Raw genomic sequence first — 26361 nt, 5'->3', positions numbered from 1 at the left:
GCTGTGCACCTACAGCTTTATGTGCAGTTGAAATTCAAGACATCTGCAGTGATCTCTGAATATTTACACCCACAATAATCCACAATTTCCTCCGAAGACACAAGATGCAAAATGTTGATTACAAGTCTTTATGTGATTTAGATTTTATGTGCCTTGTGAGAGGTAAGTGATGGCTGGTGCACATGTCTGAGATGTTAATCGGTGGATGCAGTACTTGGAAGTTTTAAGGCCTTAGAGAGTTCATTGGCAAGGTATAATTACTTTTCTAACAGGCTCCACCTTCTACTGGACTCTTTCATTAATGCTCTCATCAAATCACAAGCACCCATTCGCCCCCACTAAAAGTTTGCATAATCATAGCCAGATAACTACATCATTAGATAATTGATTTCGGAGGTGTTAGTAGAATAACAGTTTTGTCTCAGTTTAAAACCAGGAACTTGCAGGTCATCCGGGTTTTTACATCCTTCAGGCATGGTTGGACTTTAGCTAAGGTTGGTTTCGTCTGGCTTTATTGCAAGATATAATTGGATATTATCTGCATAACAATGAAAGTTTATGGATTGTAAAGCCAAAGTAATTTGTGAAATTGGGCTTTATGAACAAAATGGAATAAACTTGAATTGATACGGCCCACAGGAGCGTTACCTAAATTAGGGCCCCTACCGATGGCAGAAGATCAACACGTCCTCATACCTAAACGTAACGGTCACAGTATTAAAGACGTGGGTAACATGGTGACACAATAATCCAAATAAGGACGCAACCTTTGGGTCTGAAAGTGAAGCCTTGCGGCGATGCCTAAACTTGCATTCTTTCTCATAGCCAGAACGGGGAACGCAATCCATCCATCCATCTATTTACTTATCCGAGGCCAGGTTGCAGGGGCAGCAGGATGTTCCAGACCTCACCCCAGCAACGCTTTTACAGCTCCTCCTGGGGAACAATGAGGTGTTCCCAAGCCAGACGAGATATGTAATCTCTCCAGCGTGTTCTGCGTCTACCCCGGGACCTCCTACTAGTTGAACGTGCCTGGAAAACCTCTTAAGAGAGAAGGTCAGGAGGCATCCTGATCAGATGCCCGAACCATCTAAGCTTGCCCCTTTCAACCCAAAGGAGCAGCGGCTCAACTCTCAAATCTCCAAGCCGCTCTACAAAGGAAGCTAATTTTGGGCCACTTATATTCGTGATGTCATTCTTTCGGTCGCTACCCAAAGCTCATGAGCATAGGTGAGGGCCTTCTCCAAGTCCACAAAACACATGTAGACTGAATGGGTAAACTCCCATGACCCCTCCAACAGACCTGCAAGGGTTAAGAGCTGGTCCAAAGTCCTGGCCGTGGAACAGGCCAGGACTGTGAAATTGTAACAATAGCAGCCTGAAGTGAACAAAACACAGGAGAGTATAGTAAGGCCAGCTCCCATGCAGAAGAGATTATGAATCTCCTGGTTAAATAAAGTAAGCAGCGGCATCAGGTTTACTTTAGCTAATACCAATGCATTAAAATATGCACGGATGGCCCCTGATATGAAGATAGTTAAGTGTGTGACAGAGACAGGTGCCAGGTCCAGGGGGTCCTACAGGTATTCACAAGGCATTGATGGGTGCAGGCCATCTGGTCACCAGCGAGCAGGCTAGCAGGCTAGCAGGCAATCAGAGCCGTCGGCGGGGTGACAGGAGTTTATTTTTTTCACCTTCACTCGTCTTTATATTTGCTCTGCTGTGTGCAGATAAATAGATATAAATAGATCTTTGTATTTGCTCTGCTGTGTCCTAGATCATTCCCATTGATCCCCCAACCTCCCCTCCCCTACCATCAGCATGCCACAAAGCGTGCGTCTTTCTCTATGTACAGCGGCTCCAACTTAAATTCTGTCTTAGCTCTCCATCCACTCCTGCTCTTTATGATGGAATGCATCTCAGTGGCAGGATAGCAGTAGTTTGAAAAGGGGAAGGAGTTAAACCTAATTATTGTATTTCTTCCCTGGGAGGCACAGATAGGTGAGGTTGGAGAAGGAGAGGCTGATGGGATGTGGTTTGTACCTGTGTAATGCAAGAGTGGAATGAGCAGTATTGCTATACTGTTGATAAGGGGATAATGTGTTTGTTGACCTTCACTTGCCCATCTGGCTAGGTTGTTGTAAGCTTTGCACCTTTTTGTTACGCCTTGCATAAATAAAGGTCACCATGTTTGTGGAGCTTAATTTCGCTTTAATGGAACTGTTGTTTAGTAACAGCCACCTCAGGGACTTAGACCTTCCCCGAATGAGCTGTTTTTATAGAGCAGAGGACATCCTCTGATTATTTATCACCTATGTAGACATAACCAAGGACAATACAGACAAAGTTCTTGGCCAAAAACAAATAATATAATCTCAAAATGTGAATTCTGCTCGACAGAGTCTTTAATATGCTTTCTTCTCAGCCTGGCTCTCTCTCTCTCTCTCTCTCTCTCTCTCTCTCTCTCTCTCTCTCTCTCTCTCTATCTCTCTCTCTCTCTCTCGATCTCTCTCTCTCTCTCTCTTTCTCTATCTATCTCTCTCTCTCTGTAAAATCTAAAAATAAAAGACTGTTTGGTTATGGAAAGACAAACATGAAGGCAATGAAAACTGAATTATTCTACTTGTCCAGGGACTGCAGATGTAAATAACAAAATCTGGTACAATACATCCCTTTTATTTGAATGAGAATACACATTTTTACACATGGTTTCTGACAAATAAAATCACCTAAAATGAACTGAGACAACGTGTTAGTTTTTAAGCTGAAAATTAGAATAAAAGCAGAATAGAAGAAGACATTTGTTATGTATTAGTCTTTCTATAATTGAAATTGTCATATCAAAGTGTGCACCTGTTTCACTGACAGGCCCCACTTTCTCAAAACCCAGATGTTCAGCCAACTACTCAAAAATTAAAACCAGCTGAAATTAGACTAATGAGACATTCCACCTTGTGTTCTAAGTCACAATGGAATGACTGGCGTAATACCAGAGGGCATTGTGCCTTAAATTTGCAGAGGTGATATGAATTTGATTAATGCACAACTTCTTGAATCAAAGCCACCAAGTCTTTACTTATTTGTCTTTTATTTCTGGTTTCCAGATTTCTGAGTGGAGTATCTCTTCTCTATATCTAGCAAAAACAGCCAAACATCCTTTGGGTCCAGTTTGTCCAGTGTTGGCATTTGCTGCCTTCCTGTGTTGCTTTGACAAAAACAGACATTTAAAAATCATTAACTTTAGGGGTGGGAATCTTTGGGAATCTTACAATTTGATTGGATTTGGCTCTGATCCTAGGTGTCATGGTTTGGTTCAGAATCAATTTGTTCAATAAATAGAAAAGGTGGCACTAGTTTCAGGCTCGTACTCTAACAGGCAGTTAACAGAAGAGTGTTTAACATTTAGGGGGTTTAATTGGCAGAAATATAATATAATAATTATAACTATGTTCTTATTAGTGTATCGGGTCATTTTCACGGAGTCCACAGTGTTGCACTGCCATGTTTCAACAGCGGCCCAGAAAGGCCAAACTTTACACTGGCTCTCAAGTTACATGTTTTTATTTAATAATGAATATATTATATTTAATAGAATATTGTTACAACAAACTACAAACAAACAAAAGCTGTCTGTCTGTAGTCTAACTGTTGTGAGACAAAGCAGCCAGGAGGAAAGAGGACAGGAGGACAGGAGGACAGAGGACAGGAGGAGGGAGGAAAGAAGGACAGGAGGACAGAGAACAGGGGGACAGGAAGACAGAGGGCAGGAGGACCGAGGACAGGAGGATGGAGGACAGAGGATAGAGCGTAGAGGACAGAGGACAAATCTGGTGAGAGCAGGATTAATGTTAATGGAAGACCTGGTTGAATGGAATGCTACCATCCTTTGAACAGCTAGTGTCTAAATGTGACAAAAATGTGATTTTTGGAAGTTTATTCAAATTGGGACTCACACAGGAACACAGTAACAGGGCAAGAAAATTCTTGCCCCTGTTACTGGCATTCAGGAGTTATGGTGATCAAGCTGGAAGCTTAGAGGGGGGGGGGGACATCCTGATGTCATAACAAGCTTAGACAACATCAATCCCCAAACTGTGAGGGTGTGGAAAAAGGTCTTGGAGCACCTATTCACAGGGAAGCCTGAATGAAAGCAGTAGTCATGGTACTCCATAGCCCAAGACATGCAGACATGCCTGATTTCATTTGAAATAAAAAATTGGGTTCAAATCAAAAATGTCAAGGTTGGGGCTTTGGGAGGATGACAGCTGTTGGAGCTAAAACAAAGAAAGGGGCACGTTAGTCCACATGCTATACCGTGACTGTGCCTAAGTGGACATTAGGGCCGCCTTTCAATCAGAGGGTCTGCGGTTCGATCCCCGGCTCCTGCCTAGTCTCATGTCAATGTGTCCTTGAGCAAGACACATAACCCCTAAATCTGCTATTCTTGTATTAACTCACTTTGCAGCACCTTACCACTACAGGACATTAGTTCATGACAGTAGTTCAGAGTTGAGCTGCTTCTTCATTTTACTCCTTCTGCTCTGTTCAGCTGGGACGACGTACATCTTTGGCAAAGGTGGAGGCCTCATTACATTCAAGTGGCCAGCTAATGAGAGACCGAGCACCAGGACGGACAGGCTGACCGTCGGCTTCAGCACCTCCCTGAAAGATGGCATCCTGGTCAGGATTGAAAGTGCACCTGGTCTGGGGGACTATCTAATGCTGCACATTGTAAGTTGCCACACACACACTACTTGTCTCATTTTATGTTTGGTAGTGTTAGCTTTCCTGTGTTTATTATATATTTATTATAGCATAACTACTATACCTTTACTGTGTGTGCCGTGGGCATCAGTTGACGCGGTGCTAAAATGCTCTAAAAGGGAAGAATTAATGGACTGAAAGGATGGAGTTTCACGACCACATATTCTGAAACGCAGTAGAGAGAAGTAGTTAAAGAAGAACAAAGTGGCAAAAGAGAAGTACATGGCTTAAGGTGCAGTGTGTGGGATTTGCAACCGACTTTAACTTTCCCCCTTGTTAGATAAATAGATAGATCCCAATAAAAGCTACATACTCTGCCAGTGACAGCAAGCACTTAAAAACCTTCAGACTAGAAGGATGGGGATTTTCCGTTGTCCATTTCCACACCTCCCACAGCAGCTTTAGTTTAAAAAAATGAAAAATATATTTTGTTCCCCAGAATGCTTTGTTTACATTTTGCAGAAGTTGCAGACACCTTTGTAGACATTGGTTTAACGTATTTCTATAGTTTCACTTTGCTCTCTCTTAGGCTTACCTGTTTGTAGTTCCTTGAAAGTTTCCCTACAGCATCTCTGCTGCTGCTTATCAGCTGATAGAGACTCAAGTCATAGGCTACATCCCAAAACAAATACCTTTATTTGATCATTCCTCGTTCCTTGCTTGATCCAGAACTTGTTGAGGATGGAGACATGAGCGAATCTTTTACCAGACTGGCACACTCTCCTTTTTTGGATGTCTCTTGATGCAGCTGATTGGACTGTTTTGACACAGTTTTATAGCAAATAACAGAACAAAAGTGTGTTTCTTCCAAGGTTTAGATTATATTTGTTTCCTGATTCACCATCTAGTTCAAAATACAAGAAATGTATTAACTGTAGGCCTGATCATCAAAAAGAACCATAAACAACTTTATTAATTAATTAATGACAAAGATGTTCATCTTCATGATCAACAATTTTTTCTTTCATGTATGATACTATAGTCAGGCAATAAACATATTTTTATGTATCATCATTGCCATACTGTCACATTGACTGACAATCCCCCTAAATCCCTCCAATCCCCCCTGAAAAAAGACAAAACTCTCAGAGTTAGTGCAGTGAAAAGCTTAAAGGAACAATTTGTAACATTTACGGTTTATTGGCAGAAATGGAATATGATATTTATAACTATGTTTTCATTCGTGTATAATGACCTAAAACTAAGAATCAATGTGTTTTTGTTAGCTCCCTATCTATGAGATCATCCTCTTCACAGAGTCCACCATGTTTCTACAGTAGCCCAGAACGGACAAACTGAACTCTGGCTCTAGAGAGATTCTCTCACGTTTTTATTTTCCTAAAGGCAGGGATAGGTACTGAACCTCGATATTAAACGGGCTAAATAGTTAATAACGGAATCATAACGCACTGCAGCTTCTTCAAGTAAACACGTACATTGATAGTGAGGTGTGTTTGGCTGACAAGTTAAAATGTAAGATCCATCCATTATTTTTAACCGCATATCCTGTTCTGGGTTGCTGGGGGGCTATCACAGGGCTGACACATAGACACAAACAACCATTCACACCTATGGGCAATTTAGAGTAATCAATCAATAATCAACAATCACTTATCAATGAACCTAAGCTGGAGACAACCCACGCTGACATGGGGAGAACATGCAAACTCCAAACAGATGGGCCATTGAACCTGGGAATCGAACCCCGGGCCCTCCTGCTGTGAGGCGACGGCGCTAGCCACCACATTACTGTGCAGCCGTGACCTGAGCGGTATAGATGACTAACCGTGTTTTCTCATTTCAGCAACAAGGCAAAATTGGAGTGACATTCAACATTGGCACGGTGGATATCGGTGTTCAGGAGAGCAGTACCCCAGTGAATGACGGGAAGTATCATGTTGTTCGCTTCACCAGGAATGGTGGCAATGCTACACTGCAGGTGGATAACTGGTCGATCAATGAGCACTTCCCAACAGGTACAAAACTAATCAATCAATCATCTTTATTTTACGTCTTTACTGTACAACATGTTGGCTTCCCTAATTGTTAGCAAATCTGACAGTTCACAATGAAAACCTACTGCTAGAAATATAACAATTAGTGTCAATAGGATATATGATGAGACAATGGGATCAAGTCTTGAAACAGTTGAGAAGGTCAATGGGTTGCATCTGCTTCAAACAGAAGAACAACCACAAAAAACCTGTCCATACCGCCACTGTTCCTTCACTTTTTTGGTACTCTTCATTTTCTGAGCTATTCCACTCAGATTTGCAGCTGCTCGAGGAGTTATTAGGTAATCTCTGAACTCTGTGGACTTCTGTTGGTCTCCAGCAGGAACTGCAATATATACATTTCGTGGGTGAAGTATTCCTTTAACTAGGACCCAGCCTTCGTTGTCGGCTTGACATGGGATTCAGAATTGTACAATTTCCATTGGGCCTTGTTCAAGGAACATAAGGAATTGTGGGACAATAATTTGGAAGTGATGTTCAAGACAGTTGGAGAAGAAAAATGGATGTACATTGGGTCTGTAGCTAATTTGTTTTTGCAGAGTGAAAGGGAGGAAGAAGGAGACATGGGAGAGAACATAAAATGAGGATATACATATAGATAGGAAAAAAGAACTGCAGGGAAGAATGCGAGCAACATTCCACATGAGCCTATAGACCACAACAGGACAAAAACAAATACTACTATTGGACACATCTTGAAGTCATATAGAACCTTTGTGGGGTTGATGCTCAGTGTTGTATGTGGATGTTTGGAAGTCGGAGGAGACAAATAAGCCGCTCACTGAGTCTTTGCTATCAAATCCTATGTGGACGGTTTAATAAGTAATATTTCCATCATACTGCCGCTTTGGTAAAGACTCTGCAGTCGTCCCAGCCAAAAAAAAAGCAAGTGGACCCCACGCTCATGTCATATCCTCTTGTTCAAGCTTCATAAACTTGTCATCGTAAACTGTTCCAGAGCTACAACAGTTTCCACAAGTTTCATTTTATCGTAGTAGTTGTAGCTGGAACACATTTTGGGCCGATAAATTAAATATATGGGGGAAAAAAATGCAAATATTGCAACTATAGTATCCTACACTATGTAAATGTGATATTTGCTTTTGATAAGACTTTATGCAAAACATCTAATAATTTGGGTCTCAATCTTTCATACATAAAGGATAAAAGGATACAATTCTAACTAGTAAAGAGCACATTTAAACTAAAAAAGGAAGTACAATATGTCAATATATGACAACATTTATAACGTGAGACTGAACACACACACTGCCAAATCCTAAATGAAGTATTGTGTTGCATTGCAGTGAAAGTGTAAAAGTCAAACAGTTGTCAAGTTTAACTATTTTGCCCGAGCCTCTTTGTTGCTGTGTCAACCAAGGGTCTGAATGAAATGAATGAGAAGGCTGAAGCTATGACATGATGCAAAGCTATTTGTTGTTGTGTTTGGAGTGGTGAAATATTGACATTTTGTCTGCTTCATGTATTTAATAATAATATGGTTATTGTTCTATTATTTTGTATCTTTTTTGTTAACAAAGAGGGAGAAATTAGTTATGCTGTGACAAAAGAAACTTAGTTTAATATAAAAATGTAATCGTCAGATAAAATCATTTAAACATATTGTAAATGTTAGAGGGAAAGTGATTTTTGCTCACGGTGACATGATGGTGATGATCAATAAAAGTCTTTATAAATGTCTTTTAAACTTTAAAGGGAACAGTGACATTGAACGCTATCAAATGGCCAATAAGAAAATTCCTTTCAAATACGCCAGACCAGTAGAAGAGTGGCTGCAAGAGAAAGGTAATTTCAAACAAAAGTGTTTCTATGCTTATGTGTGTTCACTATACTGATATGATGTGAAAAGCCTCATCTGCACTATAATGAGAAGAATAAATGAATGCTCATTTACTCTATTTCAGCCTTATTAAACTTTAGATTTGAGTTTGTTTCTACGATACCACATTAATGCAGGTCATAAGATATTCATACAAACTTTCCTTTGAAGTTGTCAGTCCAAAATCATGCTTTCCATTTCTAACGGTACCATTAAACTGATTGTCACTAGCATGAACATAAATGTAAACACATGCATGCATCTACATGTGGAACCTGTTGTGGGCTAAAAATGATAAATACATATCTACTTAAGGAACTAAATAACTGTAAAACCAATAACTGGTAAAATAATTCAATGTATAATAAAAAAAAGAAATTAATTAATCATGGTAATGAGTTTAGAATAAATCTCTCAGTATTATGAAATGTTTTCAAAAATATGTTTGTAGCCACTGGCATGGCTGTAGACTCTGAGGCTCCTGTTGTTATTGTGCAAGTGCAACAACCAGCGCATAGTCTGTGAGCATGTAAGAGGACCATCGTGTGGGATTTAGTGGCATCAAGCAGTGAGGTTGCAGATTGCATCAAAATATATCCCTGTTTACACTGTTTACACATTTCAAGCATCACTCCATTATTTCCTACAAGTATTGAGTTTGCTCTCGGTAATACAATCACCAAATTGTCAGCGGAGTGATATTGCACTAGAAATAGACAATTCTCAGTTTAATGTGGAAATACCATACTTTGAAGTACTGCTTTCTGTCGTCGTTCCGCAGCCACAAAAATAATGCTCTTGGTCTTTTTTGTAAATGAATAGTGCTGCTGAAGTGTTGCAATGTGTTTTTTCTCTGTTGAAAATGTCTGACATCTGGATGTCTCTTCTAGGACGGCAGCTAACAATTTTCAACACTCAAGCAACAGTCGCAATTGGCGGTAGTGATCAAGGCCGGCCCTTTCAGGGTCAACTGTCTGGCCTTTATTACAATGGCCTCAAAGTGTTGAACATGGCTGCTGGGGGGAACCCCAACATCAAGATTAATGGAAGTGTGAGGTTGGTAGGTGATGTACCCAGTGGAGCAGGCTCAGCCAGGACCACAGCCATGTCTCCAGAGATGTCCACTACCTTCATTGAGACTACTACCATGATGTCCACCACTACCACACGGAAACACAGATCCTCCTCAACTGTACAGGTAAGGATAGACTTCTATAATAACGATACATATGAGGAACAGATGACAAACTCATATTATCCACTGAAGGAATAACTGCGTCAAATAATGAATGCAACCCAAAGGCTGAAAAAGAATTAAACAAAATAAATACTGATGTACGTGCTACATGTAATACATATTAACTCGATTCACTTAATTATTAGTAACCCGACAGACGCATGTGATTAGAGTTCATTCTTATTCGTGCTACAAATCTAATATGGCGGTGTGAATTTTAAACTGGCCTGCTTAAAGTTGATTGAAGAATTTAACCAATCAACCAATCAGAGGCTATATCATCCATGCATGCAGCCCAAGGAGTGGATCAGGACAGTGCCTGTGAGAATAGGCCTTTGGTTAGTGCATAACATTGCATCCCCACACGTCCCAACTTATTTTGTTTTGTAAATGGTCAACCACACATCAGTACTGTGGCTGACTCTTATTCTGCCCCATGGACACTACATGTCACCTTGGTGTAAAGTCTCCACATCTGGTGAACCCATCTGATTCTCCAATTCCTGTTGATGGCGTCTCCTTTCTAACTATGCTGAATTTAGTGAAAATGAAAAGTTGGGTTTGGGCCCTGGACATACAGTGACATGGGAATGATATTAGTTATTTCATTATATACCTGTTGATATTATTTGGATTCTATGGTCTCTTGAGTGACACGTGATTGGCTCATGAGTGACAGAGACAGGGCTCACATATGGAACTTCTAGATATCAGATTAATTTCTCTTTACTCATGGCGGCTGTACAGGAGTTATTATTTGGTTATATTAAATTAACTGCTGCTGCTTCACATTAGAAGCTTTCCACTGGCAGACCAAGTGGAGGCTTTAGAAAATGCATGCTTTGGTACAATTGCTATTGTTTAAATTGTTTTGTCATGCATTACATTTTACTTATCAGGTTTGTTGACAAAACAATCATAACTCAAGGTCCGATTACTAGCTTTTTCTCAAGTTTTCAACCACAGTCTTTCGTGGACAACGGTGTGTATGTGAGTTGCTGGTGGGAGCATAAAGACCACAGTGTAACCCACTAAGACATACCAATAGCTCAGTTAGAAATTCCCTATAGGAAGACTGAAGTGGTGACATCACCATGACGACAATGAATTTTGTACAAAATTAACTGTCAAATCCCTGCTCCCCAGTCAAAAAGCACCATTGCCAAAATATTATTATTATCCGAGAAACAAAACTCTTCGGAACCTGTTGATGTTATTGTGAAAAATTGGAGATTTTGTGTCCCAGTTAACGTTGAGTTTTATGTGGTATTTGCCAATGTAAGACCGTTTGATTTCATAGCAACATGTCTGCGACTGGAACAAGATCTCCTGTGTTTTTTTACCTCTGTGTATGTTGAGTTCCGGACAATTTCCCAATATTGTGTAAGTGAAATCTTTTGCAACTCGCTAAAGTCTATTTCCTTCCGCCACATGAACTGAAAATATTTTTGCACTTCTCAACGGGTGGGCTGGCTGGCCCCTCTCAGTGCGTATTTCCTCCACAGTGTTACTCAGCAACAGGCTGTGGTTCGGCTCAGAAAGAGGAAGTGGCTCGCGGCTCCGGCTCTGCTGTTGTCGGGCCGTGAACTCAGTGGTCGCTGCGCTCTCTCTCCCTTCGACGGAGCTCCCTGCTCCCGGCACCATTGTTAACTGGGCGGTGTGCAAGGATTTAATTATAATTTAAGAATAGTAAATTATATACTGGAGCACAGTGTAAAAATATTCTGTTACACGTAAAACAAATCAGAAATCAATGTTATGCACTTACCAAATATAGTTGGCGGGAAAAACATGGATTGATTGAACACTGCAAACAGACATCAGCTGTTTTTGAACATCACATCAAAACCACTGACAACATCCAATGTCATGGACCAGTCCAAACCAGAGTCATTCTACCATCTCCACCAATATATGACCATTGTCATGTGATCAGCACTTTGATAACTCTGCAAACATAAGAAGAGGGAGACTGCGAGACACAGATGAGTTCAGATCTTTTTGTCAAACTGCTGTTTCCCAGGTCAAATGAACTGTCTTGCTCACCTTCTAACTCCTTTCGTATACTTTCCTTGTCTTTGTGTGTCTTCTTTGTTATTTGCTGGTGGCTCTTTGTGTTTTGGGTATCTCTGCTGGGGCTGTGACCTCTGATGACCACATTCTGCCCCGTGAAGCATCCGGGAGATGAAATTGTGTCATCTGCAGAGTGTTCGAGCGATGACGAAGATCTGGAGGAGTGTGAAACTAGCCATGCAGGTGGGCTAGGTTAGTTTGCATTTGCTTGCTTTTTATGTGCTTTCACTCATCTGCACCAGAGGATCACAGTATCCTCAAAGCATCATACCCCCATGGTTAAACAAAGTGTAACTTCATAAAAACAGCCAATGTAGTAACAGTACACATAGCTGCACTACACATTACCCAACACAAGGAGAGCTGAGTTATGAAATGCAAAGTTCAAATTGAGATTGCAAAAGAAAGATTGAACTGCTGTGTCAGTCACAGAGAACGTTTGTTTAGTTTCATTCACTAACCCAGAAAGCCATTCATAGCATGAGCTACACTTGCACATGGGGTCTTCTGAAGTGGTTAACATGGTCACTAATATGCATACAAATTCTGCCTGCTGAGAGGAATAATAAGGGTTCGTACATGACATCACAAATGTGCACAATTTGTATGAGGGTGAATCATGTTCTCTGCACTGATGCTGCAAAATATATCCCATCATGTTTGAGTCCACTGCTCCTGCCATTCACTGCTCTACTGATTTCATTTGTATACAACAGTCCTTCATTTTCAATTTATTTTCAGCTAAAATGCAAAGTGTTGTATAGACTACAGTGATGTTTTCTTTTCATTTGTGTTTTTTCCATTTTGGCTTACTTTGGTACATGTAGTAGAGAACAGATATCATTGAATTTCTGTGTATTCTGTCAGTTTTTCCTTTTTTTTTGGGTCATACATTTGCTTTCAGGTGTACTCGTTATTCTGTCTTTTTTGTATCTAAATATTAGAAATTCTGAAACGTCTGAGCCTTGTGATAGCTTAGGGAATTAGTTTGAAAGAATTTGGGAATTTCCATATTTAAGTGACATCAATTTAGTAAGATACAGCAAACAGTCATGTTGACACTTCCATACTGAATAATCTGTCACACACCTTTCTGAAGGTTTTTAGTTTGAGCCTGTTCACAACATGATGTTTCTGTATAGTTATAGTCCATTTAAAACAAATCAACACAACCTTTCAACTACAGTGCTTATTTGAAGCATTCAAAGCACTGTAGTTGAAATGTTGAAATGTTACTCTTAAGTAATTCAATTGACGATATCCACCCAGACAGCAAACGGAATGCCTTTAAAGTGCTGCTGCTGGGTTTAAACGGTACCTGAGCTTCAGTATTTAGTTGAAGCAGTCCCAGTCCTGTAAAACCCTTCCTGTTACAGTACATTCACATACTCAACTCCTCTGTTACTTACAGATTTACAGGACTCCCATTGACAAACTTGCTTAAAATACATCATCAGACAAACCATTATATATTTATTCAATTGTATTATTATCAACCAAACAACCAGACTTGTTTCTCAATAATATCTGAATCGATCAACAAATCAAGGTGAGCTATCTTGCAAATAAAAAGCTGGGTAAATGAGATGCTCCATGACATTTCATAAGAAAATTTATATTTTGCTGTCAAGCACAAACACCATATGGTGGAATATATTTTAAGTCATATACCTAATGGATTTCGGTGCTCCAGTGGGTTCTCCCTTTTGATGGTCATTCCCATTTTGTTTCAAAGAGAATGTGAAAGGTTGAGGTGTAAGTGGGTTCAACGCTCTAGTATGTAGAATGAGATTCATGGGAATTTGTGAAGAAAGACAAAGACAGGGCCCCAGTCATCCAATCATGTGTTTACACAGAAATTCACGTCATTCTAACCCTAACATCACTTTGACGTTGACTGCATGCTATTATTTCAAATTTCCTTCGTTGTATTATTTTGGGAGTAAATGCTATTTCCTGTTTTGTTATGTCTATTCTAAATTGTGTTATCGAGACATCATTCTCGTCTATTCGCCAATCATCCAAAAACATGCAGTTGTATTTTGGCCTCATCATGTGTGGCATGATGTTTTTTGGTGGGTGATAATTGTTTCTGCATATATATTCGGGGGTTCCAGGTGGCTTTTAATGAAAACATCCCTATTTCAATTTTCAAAGCAAATAAAAAGGCAAAAAAATAAATCTTTTTTTACCATCAACTTTTTCATCTTTAACAAGAACAGTTTGGGATACTGTTGTACCCTCTTAATTCCTCCCTGCCAACTCCCTCCTATTGCTACACTGCATTTGAACCTATTTTAGTGCGGATGGCTTAAAAACATTTTTTTTTTGCCACAAGTTCTAGTATTTTCCACTTTAATATTTCTCTGCAGGGTGACCTTTTATCATTTCTTTGCATGCTTTTTGATTGATCCTTGACTCCATGCCCCCATATTTAGACTAACTTGGTTGCTTTGTCTACATTCGTGTTTAAATTGGAAACCAATGAATATCTTACCCCGTCTTTATTTTGTCAGTGTTGCTGTTGTGTGTCTGGAGAAGTTATCAAGTTATTTCTCTGTTGTAAATCTGTTGTGTTCTCCTTTCCGTTTAATTAATTTCATAAGATGGCAATTAGGGAGGGATTACCTAATACTGTAAACTGTTAGATATTTGATGACCAAGTGAACAGGATTGATATCTTTTCTTGGAGACCATAGATTCTACAAAAACACCCCATTGCCAATGATAAATAATGCATATGTTCCTATTAATGTCCAGGTTAATGTCTTAAAGCTGCAAGTGTCACTCATAAATACAACCATATCTAATAATGCAATACTTTTTTTTAAATACAGTGGCAAATGAAAGGTGGGATAGTGTCTGGCCAAGCTCTTAGACCTCTCTTGATCAAAATGTGCTTCTCACAAGTCAGAACTATAGCTGGTTTAGATTATGTCCTCACTAAACCAGCTTATTCTTAAAAGCACATCCACAATTCTTAAAGATCTCTGACCACACTGACTACCAGGCAAAAACTAGGAAAACTCCTCAGAAGTGTGAAATGCATCTGGTCTGGTGTGAAACAGAGTCCTTCTTTTTCCACTTAATCTAATAGTGACAAGAATGGGGACAATACACAACATTGTATAGGCTGTAGGAGTCTCACGCCTGGTGCCACAGAAAGAACCAGAGCCAGAGCCAGAGCCAGAGTGAACCGTGAACAGGTATCGTCTCTGTGGCAGTTTAAGGGGTTGAGCGCTATAATATAGTCAACATTTGTTGTATAATTATAAGATACGGCCTAAAAATGAATATGAATTAGATGAGATTATGTTGTGGCCTGATATGTATAAGATCCATTATAATCAAAGCAAACAAATGATGCCAAGTTGCACGGCCCAGCATGTTGAACACATTTCCTCCAAACAGCTGCTCCATAGCCCCATTATACAGTAAAACACATGATCACAGCATCTGTTCAGAGAGAGAGAGAGGGAGAGAGAGAGAGAGAGAGAGAGAGAGAGAGAGAGAGAGAGAGAGAGATGTAGTTGCAGCCAACTGAACACCCCTCTGCTCCCCCCTCCCTTTCAAAGCGTGAGAACTACGGTGGCCTTCAGGTAGGGATAGATAACTTCAGGATTTTATTACTACTACTCTCTTCTTCTTCATGGCTAAATAATTGATTTTAAAAACATAAATAGAATTTCAAAAACAAGTCAATTCAGAACAGGAATACAATTTATTTACGATTAAGATATAAGAAAATATAGTTTCTAGAGCAGCAACAGTAATGTTTACAACAGCAAAGTCACTATATGAAGTTATTAATATCTCACTGGAAACAAAAATCTAAAATGTCAATAAATGAAATCACATTTCTGAGTGAAGTTTATAAAGAATGAAGAACACCGACATCAGTCAGTATCGGTCCTTCCTCTTGTCCTCTTGTCCTGTCCTCTATCCTCTTTCCTCCTGTCCTCTGTCGTCTGTCCTCCTGTCCTCTGGCCTGTCATCTGTCCTTCTTTTCTCTGTTCTCCTGCCCTCCTTTCCTCTGTCCTCTTGTCCTCCTGTCCTCTGTCCTCTGTCCTCTGTCCTCCTGGCTGATTTGTCTCACAACAGTTAAACTACAGACAGACAGCTTTTGCTTTAGATTGTTTGTAACAATGTGCTATTAGTTAGCTAGCGTTCTGTTAGTGTAAACATAGTGGTGGTGGATGAGAGACTGAGGACAGAGCAGAGTCAAATAGGTTTCTCATACTTGTTGAAAATATATATTGATATGAAGTATTAACTTTCCCTATGTAGATAGAAATGGCTTTGTCTAAGCTAACAAAAACACAATGATTCTTAGTTTCAGGTCATTATATTAATAAAAACACAGTTATGAATATTATATTCAATTCCTGCCATTTGAATAAATCAAACATTAAATCTAAAGTATGAAAAGTTCCCATTAAAGCAGTTTTACCCAAATGTTTATACTCCACGTATGCTTTGTGTTCACTGACCAGTGTTTTAAAAACAGTTGGTGAACAGACCGTCTGGTCTCCATTTATTTCCCTTTGAGCATAGACTAGTCAGACATATGCCATCTTATGGAATTCCTCTCCGATTCTATTTTTACCGACATGGAAAAACCATGTGGGTTGCATCAGGCAAAGTATTGAATCATAAGTCAAAAGACACTATGGGGTTAAAGCTGGTATCCGTAATATTTTTTGGTCAAGCATTTATACATCCTTCGAAGTGATGGAGTCACTGTAAATCATGCAAACAGTGGCACTGTTTTCACACGAGGTTTGATTGTTTGAGTCTTAATCTGAGTCTGACCACTGATGCTTTCACACTGGATAACTGTTGTTCTGATATATATTCACGTGTTCCTAAACACACAAATGTGAGGAAACGTCGGCCCCTGTTTTGGCGTATGGTCAGAGCAATGCGTGCTCAATTTACCCCACCGTCCAATACATGTAAATCAAATACCTCTTTTTCACTACCTGCCTGGGTAAAAGTAATGTGCAGAGTCAAGTTCTACTTAGTGAGCATTAGCAACAACACAACAAAAACTATATTTCAAACCCCTTATGATTTGAACTCAAAGCTTGGGTCAGTAACATTGGAGAAACCAGCAAGATATTATGTAAGATATTAAAAATAATCCAACGTAAAAACCCAGTGTTGACAACTCTCCTCCTATGACGGTAGCTAGCAGCAGTAGCGCTATGAATCCCGAGAAAGTCGTCAAGTAACCAACACTAAAGTCTTCCTTCAATGCCGCGCCCCCAACATTATCATTATGAAGGTAGCCAACCAACATGGCTGCTGTTAGTACTCACAGCTGTTAAGCTAGCAGCTGGTGGAATCTTTCATTTTCACTTTTTGGAGCTTTTGATTTATTGATGCTGTCAGGATATGAAGAGTGTTCCAACAAATAGAACTACACTTTCTAAAAGACGTTACCAGGGGTGACCGTCGGCCGGTACGGTCCAGTACTCCTTACCATTAAAAGATTCAGTGCTGGTACGCAATACCTGGAAGAGGGGACAGCAGCTACCTGCCAAAACCCACGAACAACAAGCCGTCACCGTCGCATTTCAACAACAAAACACATCTGCTAACGTTAGGCCAACATACAGATAGTTAAATCCACAAATCAGGTGATATTCTCAGCTTGTTTGTACACGCATTACAGTATGTTTCACAATCATGAACATTGTTAGATAGGGGTCATTTGGGCTGCATTCATGTAGTTTCGCAATAATTGCACAAATGAGTTCCCGTGTGTTTATCTCCAGCACACATCTGCAGCTTTTCATTTGTGTCATGCTGCCTTTTCAAAACTGTTTAGTTGGCCAACTGGTGGCAAACGTCAACTCCTGCTGCAGCTGACTGTCTGATAGCGAGTGCTGTGGGGTTTTTTGGCAGGCGGTCGTTTCTTGCAAAAAATCTCCCAAGTAAAATGACGAAATAAGACGTGAAGTTTCATGATGTTCAGTTTCATTCCAACAACATGACAGCAGGTCAAATAGATGCAACGTCTGTAACTCTGCTGTCATAACGGTGTGTGTGTGTGCATTCTAGTACTTCAATCTACTTTCAGCCCTTAACATCACCTACCCTAGCTTTAAATGCCAGTGTGAAAGCATCCATGGACCTACTGTGTAAACTGCTAATGAGAAATATTGACGAGCTGGTCAACATGTTAGTATGTTCATGCAACAAACTCAAAGGCTTAAGTCCACCAGTATCTCATTTCATTAGTGGGAACAAGCTTTGCTTTGGCAGGTTAAGACAGACTACACGTTTTCACACAAACTGCAGCTTCAACTTGGGCGACAACATGCACAATGTCATGGGTATCAGCTTTAAGCTTTTTCTTTTGACTCTTTATCATACTTGAATCCCGAATAAATTGCATTTCATATACAGTACATAACAAAATATTGATAATATGTGTTCTGTGGTTTTATTTTGTCCCTCTTCCCCAATGCTATTAGTTAATCTTGAGCTGTGTCCCAATTGCATACTACACTCTAGTAACCAGTTTTTTTTTTTGTTTTTTTTTGGTGTGGGGGGTGGGGGAGGGTGTGTGTTCACGCTGGAAAAGTGGCAAAATGATGTATACTCAAACATGTCAGTTTGCATACAGAATTCACTTGATGTTGAGTGTGGTGATGCACATGGCAATGCAACGCACAACAGAAATAGAGAAGAATTGGCTGTAGCTTTACAAAGTTGCACTTTGAATGACGTCTGTCTGCACACATGTTGTTTCATGAGTATCACATATGGTTTCTTGTCAGTACAACCTTGATTCACTATTCATTAATAGTAAGGGATTGGGACACAGTGTCCGTCTCCTATTTTTCTAACATTGGTCAGTCTTACCTGCTCCCAGTTTGCTGTGTTGTTTCTTTTCTACTTTCCCTAAATGCAACTTACTTCAAGCATGCATCAACATCCTGCAGTACAACTAAAACAAAACCAAAGAATAATAATAACCCATTCTCAGCCAGTACCGTCTCTCTCTGATGTACACCCAGAATGCACGGCCGGTTCATGTTTAAAGACTAACATTACGGATAGACTTGTCATCAAGAAACACATGAGAGAGGAGCTCGTCCTCCAGTCGAGTGCCTCTCTCAACAGTGTCTGTTTTATATTGTGTGCATCTGGTTGTAGTGTGTGCAATATTTTGGCTTTGTTCTTTCATCTTAACATTTTTCATTTGACAGTTTTAACTGGTCATATTTTTTGTATTTATCCAATTGATCACTGCCATTTTGGTTCTGATTATGGTTTTTGGCTTATTATGTATGTTTGGTTTGTTTTATTGTCAATCAGATAATATTTAAATCTCAGTGTGAAATATTTCTTGATATAATTAGACTTTTTTTTTTTTATTTGGAACTACTTCAGTGACTAACTTGTGTGTTTTTATTTCCTACAGTATGCTTTCCTGTCAATTATTAAATTAAAAGAGGAAAGTTAAAAGCAACAACAGTTGCTCGATCAACTCAACTTCATGCATTTTTAAACATATACAAAAGCCCACAAATTAGTAGGTGGAGCAGTTCCCGATCCTCTTCTCACATATATCTTCCATTTGTCTGATTTTTCTAAAAATCTATTTTTGACAAAACAAATTAATCTTTGTTGAATAATATTTTGACTGTAAGACAAAAAACAAATTAATTGCATGGCTAAGAAGTTGCAGTTTAGGGTTTGTCAGACTTGTCAGTGTTAGAGTTCTTCTGTTCTTTTCTGTAGATGGGCATGTATATTGCTCATTGTTTGTATATCCCCATCCCTTCCTTACAGCCAAAAGCTCTAATGCCGCCCGACCGCTTCGTACTGCCTTTACATGGACATGGCAACTGACTTACACTGTCACCCTCATCACCCTCATATCCTATGTAGTATGTTCATAGGTCCCACCCCCTCTTCACCTTCTCCCTTGTCTTTAGAGATATTAAAGTATAATGTCATCCATCCATTCTACATTAAAGATCAAATTACAATTAAAGCAAAAACTGTAACATGAATAGATTTTAGATACTATTGAAGTCTATTGCAATGAAAAAAATGTAGATACACATTTTTTTGTAAAAAAAAAAATACAAACAAACTATTTACCAGGAAAAAACAAAACATAAAAAACAGAATTATGGTGTTTATTTTTTATGTTATGTGTTGTGGATGTATGTGTTGTTGCCTCCCTGTACCGTCGTGTTTAAGATAGAACACAATCTACAATGGATAAAAATGATCTTTAACGGTACCAAGTGGCTATCCAACATTCTTACACAACTTTTCCTTTGTAAATTCTTTTCTTCATGCCTAAATCATGTGGGCAATTTGTTGATGTAAGTTGACAATATACAGTATGTATGTTTACTACACTCTCTTTGAATTGTTTTTTCAAGATGCAGTCTGTAAAATGTGAATAGTGCTAATTAACGTGGTTGGTGCTACATGTAGCAATTTTAGCAATTACACATCACTGAATTATTTAAAAGCTCAATACTTCTATTATATATGAATATAAAATGCTAAATTTACTTTCACCTACCTACTACAGCATCTGTTAAAAGAGGGTTTCAAAAAGGTTACACACTGCATCTCCAATCGAGTTGTGAACATTGAGAAGTGAATGCATCTTTAACAGTTTAAAATGATAGAATAAAACGGCCTTGATCCACAGAGTGTTGTGCTTGTGAATGCATATGTTGGTGTTTGTGATAGTTGGTGAGTTTACTCAACAGTTTGCTTTAAGAATATGCAATGTGCATCAAAGATTCAGTATGCACATGCTTGATGGCAGTGGATACTTTGAATGTTCACTCCAATAATACCTGCTTGAGATCATATTTCCATGATGAATACATCTAACTTTGTTGCACTTCTTCAAAGTAAGGAGGGCCCATGTCACCAGAACATCTACATCTACTTCATAAATGTGCTGTTTAGCACTGAAGGTAATGCAGATAGAAAAAGAAAAAAAAAAAGACGTTCAACACTTCATAAAGAATCTGCAATGACTGAAGCGGTACTGATACAGCACATAGGGAAACATACAGAGCAGCATTACTACAGTGTAATAAATATGGTAATTTAAAGCCTTTTTGTTGTTATTGAATTGTAGTGTTGGGTAACTTAGTAAGCCCAGCTCTATGTTACATCCTCTGTTTTTGACAGAAAGGACAATGAGATTTCATTGTTTAACAAGCAGCGGTATACAATTTACAGTCCACACCAAGACAAATTGAACTCTGGCGATTATTGACAAACTGTTCAAAAAAAGTACTATACATGTTATGATAATGTTGTTTGCCAGGTGCTAGTTGTTCAGAAGTATCAACAGATATTGTTGTATTGTGTATAGCAGTTTTAATTTCAGTAGTAAGTCATTTCTACCAAGACTGTTCATACAGTTGAAAAAAAGAAGAGAGGGTTATTTATCAAGATTGTCAAATGGAACAAGGATTCATGGATTATGGTGAAATAAACACATCCCTAAAAAGGCTTATAATTAGCAAACTCAACAGAAAGTGATCTGGTGAGCTTGCTCAGACATTATATAATACAGTTGAAAATAATTGTTCTGATTTTATATTTTACGATTACTAGTGCTTAAGAAGATTTTTTTGATTATTGTAGTATAAAGTAAGAGCATTTGTTAGGGGACCTGGTCTCCTGTTCTTCTGGTGAACAAGAAGCTAACTGCAAAATGAAGGTATGAAGGATGAAGGTACATGTCATGACATCTTTCACTCAGGCCAGTATTTCACAAAGGGTGAGCATTCAGGTGACTTTGCTCTGCCATTGATAAAGTATGAACTTAAAGCCGTTATAGTTACACAGCTTTTTCTTGGTCGCAGAGCTGCTTTTACAACAAAATCAATGTCCATGTTGAATGAAACGCAAATAAGCCATCAACAAACCAATGAAAGGCAATGGAGAAGAAAGAGAAAGTTCATAAAGCCGTAAACATTTGAATGTCAGCATAATGACACTTCCATGATCAGTCTCCCTGATCTGTGACAAAAGCTTTCTACAATCCAAGTAGCTATCTAGTCTGTTAGCGTTCCACTCTCTGGAATACCTTCCATGTCATTTGCACACATTTGATCCTGACCTGTTGATAGTTTATACAAATTAGCTACAAGAAAAGTTTGCATGTACAAACGAATTGACAAAACTAAAATGTCATTTCTTGGTAGTGAACTCTAGGTTGTGATATGCAAACTTTCAGATTTTTTGTTTCCACAAATGGTTCGCACATGGCAATACAGCGGTTGACTTTATAGAATTATTTGTCATAAATATCATGAAAAATTGCCTGGAAAATGCATCTAATCAGTCGTGATTAACCAGACTGTTATCTTGAGAATGAAGAAATCAGTAATTTGCATCTAATTCATTTCTCTCTAAATCAGTTTTTACAAACAGTTCCATCTTCACTGTTCAAGGTGGCTACAACAAACAAACTGGTTATTTGAAGTTTCTCACTGAAAGGTGACTTTAAGATTGAGATAACTTTACCTCCAGAACAGCTCTGCATCTGAGAAATGTTTGTAGAACTATAACTACAATTTTCTGTGAATAAAGCAATAGGTTTAAGATGATTGAAGAGCCTTTTCCATTTCCATTATGATAGCAATCTGCAGTTTGGATAATACATTTTATTTGATCTGGCTTAATTAAACTGCATGAAAGTCTAGTTTTACTTCTTATTTAATAAATGGGGGAATAAAGGGATGAGAATAACTATAGTATTTTGACTGTAACTATTCGGCTTAATACTTTTTCAGAATTATTTTTGTATTTAGTAATGCAGTTTATCAGTTTACAGTTGAAGATTGTATACTTTCCCTTCAAAGTTTGTGAAAGGATATTTAGTAAAAAACAATTAAACTTAACTCTAGCAAGCATATTCAATTTAATGCATATTTAACTCAATTGTTCTGGCTCATCCTCTTAAGCCTTTTGCAATATATAATATATGCCAATTTTAATTTCTTTTTTCTTGATTTAGCAGTCTTAAATTGATATGCTAAGTTTATTTTCATTAATTTGGGTTTAGTTGTTGCCTGTTTTGTTGTTTTGTCCGGTTGTGTTTATTTTAGTATATTTCATAAAATCCCCATGCTGGCCTCTAACATGACTGCCTGTCTGTCTCCAACCCCAGGAGCTGAGTTAGTCATCCCAGTACTTCAGGATCCATTAGTGCACCCCTCTGTAGCTCCTTGTGCACCCTTCATTCCCACTCCCTCAACACACCACTCACTCCTCACCATTGTTGAGACCACCAAAGAGTCCCTGTCCAAGGCCACTGAGGCGGGGGTACCTTGCTTGTCGAACCGAGGCAGCGATGATTGTGATGATGATGGCTTGGTGATATCGGGGTATGGCTCTGGGGAAGCGTTCAAGTCTAACCTGCCCCCTACTGATGATGAAGATTTTTACACGACCTTCTCCTTGGTAACAGATAAGACCTCATCCACGTCAGGCTTTGAAGGTGGCTACAATACTCACGCACCCAAGACTTTTAGACCTAACAAACCTTCAATCCCAATCTCCAGACGCGTTAGGACTACCACTACCGCCATACTACTAACCGCCGACCAGAGCCGCACCACCGCCACCTCTGCCTCCACCGCACCCCTCAACAATGCTCCGGCCAAACAGCCGGCAAAATGAATAACCGCAAGCTAAAACCCCAGCCCGACCTAGTGTTGCTTCCATTGCCCACATCCTTTGAGGTAGACAGCACCAAGCTGAGGGGCCCATTAATAACCTCCCCAATGTTCCGTAATATACCCACAGCACTCCCCACAGAGCCGGGCGTCAGGCGAGTTCCAGGGCCCTCGGAAGTGGTCCGTGAATCTAGCAGCACCACCGGGATGGTCATCGGAATAGTGGCGGCCGCTGCCCTGTGCATCCTCATCCTTCTGTATGCCATGTATAAGTACAGGAACAGGGATGAAGGCTCCTACCAGGTGGACGAGAGCAGGAACTACATAACCAACTCGGCTGTGCAGAGCAATGGCGCTGTCATGAAGGACAAACAGCAGAGCTTGAAAGGCAGCAACAAGAAACAGAAAAATAAGGATAAGGAGTACTATGTGTGACTGTGAGACTTTTGTGAGCATGAGAGAGTGAAGAAAGAAAGCACTAACAGAACATTTACTTATCAGTTTCCTTGTGAGGAGCTATGACAAATGATGGTATAACATGGAACTTGAATAATCTTATACTGTGCTGAGTAGTTGAAATGATGATATGTACTGTAATATAAAGCACACTTACTATTGTAAGCATAACGACAAGGCTAACTAGCAACTTTAGAGACCTTACTCTTCTATCTGGTCCGAGACGTTATCAGTATAGAAATATTTCACAGCTACATCATTCTCCTAAGTGACTTTTAGAGCTATGTGATCCTTGGCATTAAACAAAAATTGTTTTTGTAAGATTGTTAATTACAAAAGGCTCATAATCTTTACATTTTCAGCATGTAAGCAACATGTAGTGCTTAACAAGAGGGGGTCAGGCACACTGTCATTGTAAAAGTTAAAAAAGGACTCTTGATGCATCAGAGTATGACACATTTTTTATGGTTTATACATAATACAAGTGTGGTGTCTGACTTATTTTGCTTCAAGCAAAAGGGAAAAAAAGACAAAAAGAACACCAAGAAAAGACTATTTCTGTGTATGAATGATACCAAGTGAGCAAATTGCCATGGACAGATCTCCTAAAATCCGAACGCTCTGGCATCTGATTCACCACAATTCTTGTCATTGTTTGACAGACTCACCTTGTGGAAAGAAGTGGCTGGTTCTCTAGGTAAAAAGCAACTGATTGTTAAATGCATGCCATCCTAATGCTACAGTAAAGTCCAGTACAGTAAAAGTCCAGTATACAGTGTTCAACTTGGACCATGTTCTCTTCGTTGATGCCAAACAATTTCTTCATTATCCAATCAGAACTTAGACCCTATCCTCTTTTTGAAACCCTCAAAAATGTTAAACATGGAAAAAATGATCTCTTAAAAAATCTATTATTGATGCACAGCCAGTGGTGGTTTTATCTTTTTGCAAAACTGTATGTTGGTCCGTTGCTGTTCTCATTTTCTATGGAGGAGTGAGGAGAAAGATAAATGCAGTACTAAACACTGTTAACAAATGTGTATACAGAAATAAATCAAATGTTGAAAGTGTGAATTCTATCTGCTGTCACAGTAAACTGTGTCAAAAACATAAAATTTGTTTACATATTTTATTACATGCTAGCTGTTGTACTTTGTAGGTAGAAAACTGTACATATATCATGACAGTTGTAATTTTTAGTACTTCTATTGTACAGACTGAACACATGATTTATCGACGTATTTTATGAAAGAATCTATTAACTGTTAATTTAAATGGAGAAAAAGCTGGAATGTGGAGAATCATATTGATATTTCATAAAGAATAAAATGTATTGTTAGCCTAGAGTTCTAACCTGAGATGTTTCTAAAGTTGCATGAATATTGAACTACTTGCAGTTGTCCAACAAAGGTGCCCTTCCTTCTGTATCATGGCTTTCTTGTTCTGGGTTACACTAGTGATATTTCTTTTGGAAAGAGAATAAAGTCCGAGTTATGACAAATACAGGAAGACAAAGAGGCTGTAATGGATGGGTTTTCACGGTTCAAAAGAGCTAAAATGGTGGTGGTGTGTGTAGGTGGGGGGGTGGGGGTCGGGGCTGAAGTGGGACTGGTCACCTCAAATCATTGTTTTGTCACCTTTTTATCATTAGTTAACAATATTTTACTGTTTATTTGTGTTTCCATTATCTGCCATTGTCATTTAATGATGTGAAGGTGCAATCTATTACTTGCCTGAAATTCACATTTTTGTGTTATAATTGTTACTTTTCATAACCTTTTTTCATCAGTTTGATAACAAATAAAACATTGTTTTTTCTCTGAAATTATACTGTAGTCCTTGGATAAATCCAGTAATGCAACTCCTTTTGGCTATGCCCTAGCACTTTAATATTTGTCCCTCATTTGTTTTTACCAAAGAACCAAATCATCTAGACTTAACAGAAAAGAGAACGTGAGACTGTTTTAAAGGCCCAGAAAAATTGGTTTTGAATATTTAGTCCTTCTGTATGACATTCAATATTAGTGATTAAATAAGCAACAATCAAAGTTGAGCTATCTGCTGCATCAGCACTGTGTGGGTGTGGTTCTTGCTCACCAGTTAAGTTGATATGCGGCTTGATGTTATTGATTAGTTGGATGAAGTTGTTCATACTGGAGTAGTGCAGTTTACTGAATGTGTACCACATACTGGTATCAGATCGGGGGTTGAGGCCATCATCTGGGAATTTTTTTCAAAATGTTCCATCCACAAGTTAGCTTCAGTCTAGGAGACGGGTGACCCCATGACTGT

The 26361-nt window shown here is 39.0% G+C and overlaps 1 protein-coding gene across 6 annotated transcripts in view; it reads left to right on the top strand.

The window, feature by feature from the left end:
• The window catches only part of nrxn3a (neurexin 3a), a 154359-nt gene extending 128462 nt beyond the window's left edge, over nt 1–25897 (top strand). For 3 of the 6 annotated variants that reach the window (XM_068717645.1, XM_068717648.1, XM_068717644.1), the window contains 6 exons: nt 4550–4731; nt 6569–6740; nt 8496–8585; nt 9510–9817; nt 12031–12121; nt 23744–25897. In XM_068717645.1, the coding sequence (XP_068573746.1) occupies nt 4550–4731; nt 6569–6740; nt 8496–8585; nt 9510–9817; nt 12031–12121; nt 23744–24048 (1148 nt within the window). In that variant the 3' untranslated portion in view covers nt 24049–25897. Of the gene's footprint in view, nt 1–4549; nt 4732–6568; nt 6741–8495; nt 8586–9509; nt 9818–12030; nt 12122–19735; nt 20281–23105; nt 23196–23743 lie in introns of those variants that run through there. The other 3 variants (XR_011103564.1, XR_011103563.1, XM_068717646.1) reach the window with 3 other exon arrangements.
• The last annotated feature ends 464 nt before the right edge of the window (nt 25898–26361 follow it).

Source organism: Cebidichthys violaceus, unplaced genomic scaffold (genome assembly GCF_023349555.1).
Source record: "Cebidichthys violaceus isolate CVI_PGR_0920_01 unplaced genomic scaffold, fCebVio1.0.p SCAF_22, whole genome shotgun sequence".
Taxonomy (NCBI): Eukaryota; Metazoa; Chordata; class Actinopteri; order Perciformes; family Stichaeidae; genus Cebidichthys; species Cebidichthys violaceus.
This window is presented reverse-complemented; position numbering and strand designations above follow the sequence as displayed.